The sequence below is a fragment of the Cherax quadricarinatus genome, chromosome 43 (assembly GCF_038502225.1).
Source record: "Cherax quadricarinatus isolate ZL_2023a chromosome 43, ASM3850222v1, whole genome shotgun sequence".
NCBI lineage: Eukaryota > Metazoa > Arthropoda > Malacostraca > Decapoda > Parastacidae > Cherax > Cherax quadricarinatus.
Genome location: NC_091334.1, coordinates 32,763,930 through 32,774,923, shown reverse-complemented (window position 1 = coordinate 32,774,923; position 10,994 = coordinate 32,763,930). Strand labels below are relative to the sequence as shown.

The 10,994-nt window shown below is 34.9% G+C and overlaps 1 protein-coding gene across 1 annotated transcript; it reads left to right on the top strand.

The window, feature by feature from the left end:
* The first annotated feature begins 447 nt into the window (after positions 1-447).
* On the top strand, positions 448-2,917 carry LOC128694165 (zinc finger protein 436). The gene has a single exon (XM_053784139.2). It carries the CDS (start codon positions 1,804-1,806, stop codon positions 2,764-2,766), a length of 963 nt encoding a protein of 320 aa, XP_053640114.1. The 5' UTR covers positions 448-1,803; the 3' UTR covers positions 2,767-2,917.
* The last annotated feature ends 8,077 nt before the right edge of the window (positions 2,918-10,994 follow it).

Genomic DNA, 10,994 nt, shown 5'->3' with positions numbered 1-10,994 from the left:
CCTTACATAACACAGTAATACCTTACATAACACAGTAATACCTTACATAACACAGTAATACCTTATATAACACAGTAATACCTTTCATTAACACAGTAATACCTTACATAACACAGTAATACCTTACATAACACAGTAATACCTTACATAACACAGTAATACCTTACATAACAAAGTAATACCTTACATAACACAGTAATACCTTACATAACACAGTAATACCTTACATAACACAGTAATACCTTACATAACACAGTAATACCTTACATAACACAGTAATACCTTACATAATACCTTATATAACACAGTAATACCTTACACATAACACAGTAATACCTTACATAACACAGTAATACCTTACATAACACAGTAATACCTTTAATACACATAACACAGTAATACCTTACATAACACAGTAATACCTTACATAACACAGTAACACATTAATACCTTACATAACACAGTAATACCTTACATAACACAGTAATACCTTACATAACACAGTAATACCTTACATAACACAGTAATACCTTACATAACACAGTAATACCTTACATAACACAGTAATACCTTTCATTAACAAAGTAATACCTTACATAACACAGTAATACCTTACATAACACAGTAATACCTTACATAACACAGTAATACCTTACATAACACAGTAATACCTTACATAACACAGTAATACCTTACATAACACAGTAATACCTTACATAACACAGTAATACCTTTCATTAACAAAGTAATACCTTACATAACACAGTAATACCTTACATAACACAGTAATGCCTTTCATTAACAAAGTAATACTTTACATAACACAGTAATACTTTACATAACACAGTAATACCTTACATAACACAGTAATACCTTACATAACACAGTAATACCTTACATAACACAGTAATACCTTACATAACACAGTAATACCTTTCATTAACAAAGTAATACCTTACATAACACAGTAATACCTTACATAACACAGTAATGCCTTTCATTAACAAAGTAATACTTTACATAACACAGTAATACCTTACATAACACAGTAATACCTTACATAACACAGTAATACCTTTCATTAACAAAGTAATACCTTACACAACATAATCTTCAGACACATCAGTTAAAGTTTAGCTACATTTTTAATCATGTTCATGAAGCTGTGTGTTGTCAGTATTAGTCAATGTATTAACCTAGATAAATAGTTGTTTTAGTACATTGTAATGTTATTTGTACGTTTTAACATGATGGTTGAACTTCTTTATATAGGAACAATAAATTACCTTAGTTATTTGAACTTACATTGCCTATGTATTATTGTAACCACGAACAAGTGGTATTAATTGACTATGTGTATTCAATATTTGAAGGAGCCTCGGGTTCAGTGTTATAGACAATACTTTCACTATACACAGTGTGAACTTTTTAAGAGTGTTGTTTATTATGCATAACAGCCTCATCAAAATAAATAATATCAGTCGAGTGTAAGTAAAGAATAAGAATTACATTGATTACCTGAAGAGAAACATTTATGGATTATATTTTTTGGAGATTTATCAGTATATTTTATTAACATAGATGAAAGCTCTTTCACTATAAAATTTATAGGTTATCCCAGAGTTCATAGTGTTAAAAAAAAAAGTAAGATTAAGTAAAACATATAGATTAATGAGGAGAAACTGATTTATTCTTTAAGACCATCTAAGAGCATTTTCTGACAAAATATATCTTCAAGAAATATGAAAGTTCATTAGAAAAAAAAATTATTATCCAGAGTAAACTTTAGAAGAATCAACTAAGATGATTACAGAGGATGACTCTTATCATTGTTCCGAGAGCCTAGATGAGTTTTCAAATAATTCACTGTTGGTACAGGACAAGAGTGCTGCTGCTGCTGCTGCTGCAGCAGGTGAGGAACCATTTCAGTGCTCAGTCTGTGAAAAAGGTTTTTCTCGTAAATCTTCTCTGGTCAACCATTCAAAAGTTCATAGAGAAGCTAGAGTATATCAGTGTTTAGTGTGTCAAAAATGCTTTTCTGAAAAATCATCTTTAGTAAAACATACAAGAATTCATACAGGAGAGAAGCCATACCAGTGTTTAGTGTGTCTAAAAGTCTTTACTGAAAACTCTGCTTTAGCAAAACATACTAGAGTTCACACTGGAGTGAAGCCCCACGAGTGTTCAGTATGTCTAAAGGGCTTCGCGGAAAGATCCTCATTAATACGACACACGAGGATCCACACTGGAGAGAAGCCATATAACTGTTCTGAGTGTCTAAAGAGTTTTTCTCATAAACCTTCTTTAATAATTCATTTGAGAGTTCATACAAAAGAGAAACCGTATCATTGTTCAATATGTCTTAAAGACTTTTCAGTAAAATCACACTTAATACAACACACAAGAGTTCATACGGGGGAAAAACCATACCAGTGTCCAGTTTGTCATAAAGAGTTCTCAGTAAAATCTCATCAATCACAGCACATGAGAGTTCATACAAGAGAAAAGTTATATCATTGTTCAGAGTGTCTCAAAGATTTTTCTCATAAGTCTTCTCTAGAAAATCACATGAGATCTCATACAGGAGAAAAACCTTACAAATGTTCAGAGTGTCCTAAAGAATTTTCAATAAAAACACATTTATTACTACATACGAGAGTGCATACAGGAGAGAAACCATATCATTGCTCAGTATGCCAAAAAAACTTTAAACAAAAATCACATTTAGTAAAACATATGAGAGTTCATACAGACGAGAAACCATGATGGTAGCATTTAACACACTTGTGCTCTCTATTCTTGTCTATTGTTCACTGTTCACAGTACCTTTACATTGACAGGGAAATACATCAGTGCCAGAAACTACAAAAATGGTTTACTGCTTGCATAGTCAATAAAACATTTAAAATTGATAGAATTTTCCTGCATACCAACAGCCCCTTTTAACCCTTTCAGGGTCCAGAGGCCAAATTTCAAAGTGCGCACCAGTGTCCAAGAATTTTCAAAAAATAATTTTGTTATTTTTTCTTATGAAATGGTAGAGAATCTCTTTGTGAAGGTAATAAAACAAAAAGTATGAAATTTGATGAAAAATTTATGAAATTGTGCACTTGCGAATTTTGATGTGTCAGCGATATTTATGCATCGGCGATTTTGCCGATTTTGACTCCCATTTTAGGTCAATTACCTTATTCCAGTTGATCAAATTCTTAGCTATTTCACTAGTATTACTTCTATTCTATCGATTAAGCACAAGAATTTGTCAACAATGCTGTTTCACCTACAAAATAAAGTGATTGGAAATTGGTAATTTGGCCAATTTAATGCAAAGTTCAAAATATTCCAATTTCAAAATAGGGTCCAGAATAAACAATGCAGGCATTCCTGGCACTAAACTAACATTTCCTCTGTTCATTAGTTATGTTTTCAGGCTTTACAAATGAATTCTGTTTTTATTTTTAATTCATATAATGAATTTTTATTCAAACCAAAAAATAGAAGATTTACTGTTATGCAATACTGTAATAATTGTATAAATAATATCACCACATTTGTGAATGTATATTAGACCCATCAGCTGGCGTGTATTAGATGTGTGAGGTCATTTGTTTACTCTTGAACATCGGCAAAAATTTAACGTTTCCGCTACTTTGAGCTCGGTTTCAAGCCATTTCCAATACTAAAACCAATCAAAATCATCTCTGTTTCTGTAATATATCTTCCATTCTATCAAATGAGACCAAGAAATTGCAAATACAACTATAAAAAACATAAAAACACTGCAAAGTCGCTGTTTTAATCGAAAATTATGGTCTCGGTTTTATTCTCTTGTTATGCACTGTGTGCTGTAGGATTTGTTTTATGTGGTGCACACATACCACATAGATGTACTCTCTCATATCTAGGCCCAAATTTACCGCTCACAGCTTATCAGAGCGAGCTGAGCTCATCGCGTAGATCTACGGTTTGGACCCTTAACGTAAAGCCGTAGATCTACGGCACGGACCCTGAAAGGGTTAATAAAGTAGGTGAAATTGCAGACCAAGAAAATGTACAGAGAATTTTCACTGCCTGTATAATTTTAGTGAAAAACCTGTGTAATTTTCTCCCATTAGGATAATTAAAATCATTCTCATCCACTGAATTATCATTTTTATTCATCACTGTACAGGTCAAGGCATTCTTATTTATCACTATTTATAAGCCAAGATCTTCTCAATCATCACTGTGCAAGCCAAGATCTTCTTCAGCTTGTGACCTGATCTTACAATCTTAAAGTCCAAACGTCATTTGAGTCTGACCTCAACAGTGATGAGTCAGTGGATGCAACATTTGTATCTGGCACCAAGATTATGAAATATTTATTAATTAATATTTACATTTAATAAATAATTTAATTAATAATTAATATTACATTACCCAGGGAGGTACTACCATCCTGCCAAGTGAGTGTAAAATGAAAGCCTGTAATTGTTTTACATGATGGTAGGATTGCTGGTGTCTTTTGCCTGTCTCATAAATATACAAGATTACAGGTACGTCTTGCTACTTCTATTTTCACTTAGGTCACACTACACATACATGTACACATTTATTTTTACACACTCATCTGAGTTTTCTTTGATTTTATCTTAATTGTTCTTGTTCTTATTACTTTTCCTTTTATGTCCATGGGGAAGTGGAATAAGAATCTTTCCTCCATAAAAGTCAACTAAAATGCCAAGAACAATGGGCTAGTAACCCCTTTTTCTGTAATAATTACTAAAAAGAAAAAGAAGAAGAAAATTGTCAAAGTGGGAAGCCTGAATGTGTGTGGATGTTGTGCGAATGATAAGAAAGAGATGATTGTGGATGTTATGAATGAGAAGAAGCTGGATGTCCTGGCTTTAAGTGAAACAAAGTTGAAGGGGGTGGGAGAGTTTCAGTGGAGAGGAATAAATGGGATTAGGTTAGGGGTTTCAAATAGAGTTAGAGCTAAAGGAGGAGTAGCAATAATGTTGAAGGATAAGCTATGGCAGGAAAAGAGGGAGTATAACTGTATTAATTCAAGGATTATGTGGAGTAAAATAAAGGTTGGATGTGAAAAGTGGGCTATAGTAAGTGTATATGCACCTGGAGAAGAGAGAAGTGTAGAGGAGAGACAGATTTTGGGAAATGTTGAGTGAATGCATGGGGAGTTTTGAATCAAGTGTGAGAGTACTTGTGATTGGGGATTTCAATGCTAAAGTGGGTAAAAATGTTGTGGAGGGAGAAGTAGGTAAATCTGGGGTGCGTTGGGTAAATGAAAATAGGGAGCCTTTAACTGAACTATGTGTAGAAAGAGGTTTGGTAATAAGTAATACATATTTTATAAGAAAGAGGATAAATAAATATACAAGGTATGATATAGCACGTAATGAAAGTAGTTTGTTAGATTATGTATTGGTGTTCAAATTAATAATAAATAAATAAATAAAGCTTGATGGGTAGGCTCCAGGATGTATATGTTTATAGAGGGGCAACTAATATATCCGATCATTATTTAGTTGTAGCTACAGTTAGAGTAAAAGGTAGATGGGACGTGAGGAAAATGGCAACAAGAAGTAAGAGAGAGGTGAAAGTGTATAAACTAAGGGAGGAGGAAGTTAGGGTGAGATATAAGCAACTATTGGTAGAAAGGTGGGCTTGTGCAAGTATGAGTAGTGGGGGGAGTTGAAGAGGGTTGGAATAGTTTTAAAAATGCAGTATTAGAATGTGGGGCAGAAGTTTGTGGTTATAAGAGGGTGGGGGGCAGGAGCAAAGAGGAGTGATTGGTGGAATGATGAAGTAAAGGGTGTGATGAAAGGGAAAAAGGTAGCTTATGAGAGGTTTTTACAAAGAAGTGTTATAAGAAGAGCAGAGTATATGGAGAGTAAAAGAAAGGTTGAGAGAGTGCAAAAGGAGAGCAGATGATAGAGTGGGAGAGGCACTGTCAAGAAATTTTAATGAAAATAAGAAAAAATTTTGGAGTGAGTTAAACAAGTTAAGAGAGCCTAGAGAACGAATGGATTTGTTAGTTAAAAACAGAGTAGGGGAGTTAGTAGATGGGGAGATGGAGGTTTTGGGTAGATGGCGAGAATATTTTGAGGAACTTTTAAATGTCAACGAAGAAAGAGAGGCGGTAATTTCTTGCACTGGCCAGGGAGGTATACCATCTTCTAGAAGTGAAGAAGAGCAGGATGTGAATGTGGGGGAGGTGCGTGAGGCATTACATAGAATGAAAGGGGGTAAAGCAGCTGGAACTTACGGGATCGTGACAGAAATGCTAAAAGCAGGGGAAACAACACACAGTGTTGGAGTGGTTGGTATTTTTGTTTAACCCTTTCAGGGTCCAGAGGCCAAATTTCAAAGTGCCCACTAGTGTCCAAGAATTTTCAAAAAATAATTTTGTTATTTTTTTCTTATGAAATGGTAGAGAATCTTTTTCTGAAGGTAATAAAACAAAAATTATGAAATTTGATGGAAAATTGACGAAATTATGCTCTCACGAATTTTGATGTGTCAGCGATATTTACACATCGGCGATTTTGCCGATTTTGACTCCCATTTTAGGCCAATTGTATTACTCCAGTCAACCAAATTTTTAGCTATTTCACTAGTATTACTTCTATTCTATCGATTGAGCACAAGAAATCGCCAAGTCAACTGTTTCAACTACAAAATAAAGTGATCGGAAATTGGTAATTTCGCCAATTTAATGCAAAGTTCAAAATATTCTAATTTCAAAATAGGGTCCAGAATAAACAATGCAGGCATTCCAGGCACTAAACTAACATTTCCTCTGTTCATTACTTATGTTTTCAGGCTTTACAAATTAATTCCATTTTGATTTTTATTCACATAATGAATTTTTATTCGAACCAAAAAAATAGAAGATTTACTGTTATGCAATATTGTAATAATTGTATAAATAATATCACCGCATTTGTGAACGTATATTAGACCCACCAGCTGGCGTGTATTAACCCTTTGACTGTCGCGGCCGTATATATATACGTCTTACGAGGTACCATGTTTGACGTATATATACTCATAAATTCTAGCGGCTTCAAGTCAAGCAGGAGAAAGCTGGCAGGCCCACATGTGAGAGAATGGGTCTGTGTGGTCAGTGTGCACCATATAAAAAAAATCCTGGAGCACGCAGTGCATAATGAGAAAAAAAAAACTCCGACCGATTTTTTTAATTAAAATGCTGACTTTGTGGTCTATTTTCGTATAGTATTTATGGTTGTATTCTCGTTTTCTTGGTCTCATTTGATAGAATGGAAAACATATTATAGAAATAGAGTTGATTTTGATTGATTTTACTATAAAAAGAACCTAGAAATGGAGCTCAAAGTACGGGAAATGTTTGATTTTTGTCAATATTCAAAAGTAAACAAATGATGCCATTGTCCAATAAATGTCCAACTAGCCATTCTAATATGCAGTCATGAATGGGTTGATGTTATTTATACAATTATTACAGTATTGCAGCAGTCTGCATAATAGTAAGTCTTCTATTTTTTGTTTGAATGAAAATTCAAAATAGAAAGCAAGAGTAATATCAGAGGGGCCTGGAGACATGACTGAAGAGCAAAGAAAATGTTATTTTAGAGCCAGGAATGTCTGCATTGTTCATTCTGGACCTTATTTTGAAGTTGTCATATTTTTTAATTTTCGTGAAATTGGCCAAATTGCAAATTTCTGACCACATTATTAGGTAGTTGAAATCGGTAAATGGGCAGTTTCTTGTACTCAGTCGATAGAAAAAATGGAGTTCTAAAGAAATAGCTACGAGTTTGGGCGACTGGAACAATGGAATTAGCCGAAAATAGGGCTCAAAGTGGGCGAAATCGCCGATTTGTAAACAGCGCCGAGGTCGCTAACTTCGCGAGAGCATAATTCCATCAGTTTTCCATCAAATTTCGTTTTTTTGGTGTCATTACAATCGAGAAAAGATTCTCTATCATTTCATAAGAAAAAATAATTTTTTGTTTTTTTTTAAATTTTGCGACACCAGGAGACACCTCAGGATTGGGGGTTGCGACAGTCAAAGGGTTAAACTTATGGGATCATTTGTTTACTCTTGAACATTGGCAAAAATTTAACATTTCTGCTATTTTGAGCTCAGTTTCAACCCATTTCCATTACTGAAACCCAATGAAAATCATCTCTATTTCTGTAATATATCTTCCATTCTATCAAATGAGACCAAGAAATCGCAAATACAGCTATGAAAATCACACGAAAAAACACTGCAAAGTCGCTGTTTAAATAAAAAATTACGGTCTCAGTTTTTTTCTCATTATGCACTGTGTGCTGCGGGATTTGTTTTATGTGGTGCACACATACTACATAGATGTATTCTTTCACATCTTGGCCCAAATTTACTGCTCACAGCTTATCAGAGTGAGCTGAGCTCATGGCGTAGATCTACAATTTGGACCCTCAATGTATAGCCGTAGATCTACGGCACGGACCCTCAAAGGGTTAATAAATGTATGAAAGAGAGGAAGGTACATAGGGATTGGCAAAGAGCAAGTATAGTCCCTTTATATAAAGGAAAGGGGGACAAAAGAGATTGTAAATATTATAGAGGAATAAGTTTACCGAGTATACCAGGAAAAGTGTACGGTAGGGTTATTATTGAAAGAATTAGAGGTAAGCAGAATGTAGGATTGTGGATGAGCAAGGAGGTTTTTGAGTGGGTAGGAGATGTGTAGATCAAGTTTTTACATTGAAGCATATATGTGAACAGTATTTAGATAAAGGTAGGGAAGTTTTTATTGCATTTATGGATTTAGAAAAGGCATATGGTAGAGTGGATAGGGGTGCAATGTGGCAGATGTTGCAAGTATATGGAATAGGTGGTAAGTTACTAAATGCTGTAAAGAGTTTTTATGTGGATATTGAGGCTCAGGTTAGGGTGTGTAGAAGAGAAGGAGACTACTTCACGGAAAAATTAGGTCTTACACAGGGATGTGTAATATCACCATGGTTGTTTATCCCCTTGACTTTCGCAACCCCAAATCCTGAGGCGTCTCCTGGTGTCACAAAATTTCCTAAAAAAAAAAAAATCTCATGAAATGATAGAGAACCTTATCCTGATTGTAATGACACCAAAAGAATGAAATTTGATGGAAAACTGACCGAATTATGATCTCACAAAGTTAGCAACCTCGGCGATATTTACGAATCGGCGATTTCACCCACTTTGAGCCCTATTTTCGGCTAATTCCATTGTTCCAGTCGACCAAACTCATAGCTATTTCTTTAGAACTCCATTTTTTCTATCAACTGAGTACAAGAAACTGCCCATTTACTGATTTCAACTACCTAATAATGTGGTCAGAAATTTGCAATTTGGCCAATTTCACGAAAATTAAAAAATATGACAATTTCAAAATAGGGTCAAGAATGAACAATGCAGACATTCCTGGCCCTATAATAACATTTTCTTTGTTCATCAGTCACGTCTCCAGGCCCCTCTGATATTACTCTTGCTTTCTTTTTTGAATTTTTATTCAAACAAAAAAATAGAAAATTTACTGTTATGCAGACTACTGCAATATTGTAATAACTGTATAAATAATGTCAACCCATTCATGACTGCATATTAGAATGGCTACTTGGACATTTATTGGAAAATTATATCATTTGTTTACTTTTGAACATTGGCAAAAATCAAACATTTCCCCTACTTTGAGCTCCATTTCAAGGTTCTTTTCATAGTAAAACCAATCAAAATCACCTCTATTTCTATAATATGTTTTCCATTCTATGTTTTCCATAAATACTATACAAAAATAGACCACAAACTCGCCATTTTAATTATAAAAAACGGTTGGAGTTTTTCTGATGAAAACTCACACTCACACGAGCTTTTAAATCTCTGCACAAAATTCAATTTAAACCAGCAAATAATAGAGCCTACTAGACTGGAGAATACACTAGACCTCATCTTCACTAACAATGATGATCTGATAAGAAATGTCACCATATCAAAAACAATATACTCAGATCACAACATAATTGAGGTTCAGACATGTATGCGTGGAGCCCCAGACCGACAAAATGAGACTAGTCACGAGGGAGCATTCACCAAATTCAACTTCAATAACAAAAACATAAAGTGGGACCAAGTAAACCAAGTCCTAACCGATATAAGCTGGGAAGATATACTAAGCAACACAGACCCAAACTTATGCCTAGAACAGATTAACTCGGTGGCACTCGATGTATGCACAAGGCTTATTCCTCTAAGAAAAAGGAGGAGTAGATGTAAAATAGAAAGAGACAGGCGCTCCCTTTACAAGCGACGGAAAAGAATAACAGAGCGGCTAAAAGAGGTCAATATATCTGAAATGCGCAGGGAGACACTGGTCAGAGAAATAGCAAGCATCGAACTTAAGCTAAAAGAATCCTTTAGGAGTCAGAAATCGCGGGAAGAACTAAAAGCCATAAATGAAATCGAAAGAAACCCAAAGTATTTCTTCTCCTATGCCAAATCAAAATCGAGAACAACGTCCAGTATTGGGCCCCTACTTAAACAAGATGGGTCCTACACAGATGACAGCAAGGAAATGAGTGAGCTACTCAAGTCCCAATATGACTCAGTTTTTAGCAAGCCACTAACCAGACTGAGAGTCGAAGATCAAAATGAATTTTTTATGAGAGAGCCACAAAATTTGATTAACACAAGCCTATCCGATGTTATCCTGACGCCAAATGACTTCGAACAGGCGATAAATGACATGCCCATGCACTCTGCCCCAGGGCCAGACTCATGGAACTCTGTGTTCATCAAGAACTGCAAGAAGCCCCTATCACGAGCCTTTTCCATCCTATGGAGAGGGAGCATGGACACGGGGGTCGTCCCTCAGTTACTAAAAACAACAGACATAGCCCCACTCCACAAAGGGGGCAGTAAAGCAACAGCAAAGAACTACAGACCAATAGCACTAACATCCCATATCATAAAAATCTTTGAAAGG

Coding starts and splice junctions, on each gene's coding strand:
- LOC128694165 (XM_053784139.2), top strand. CDS start 1,804: ATGATTACAGAGGATGACTCTTATCATTGTTCCGAGAGCCTAGATGAG.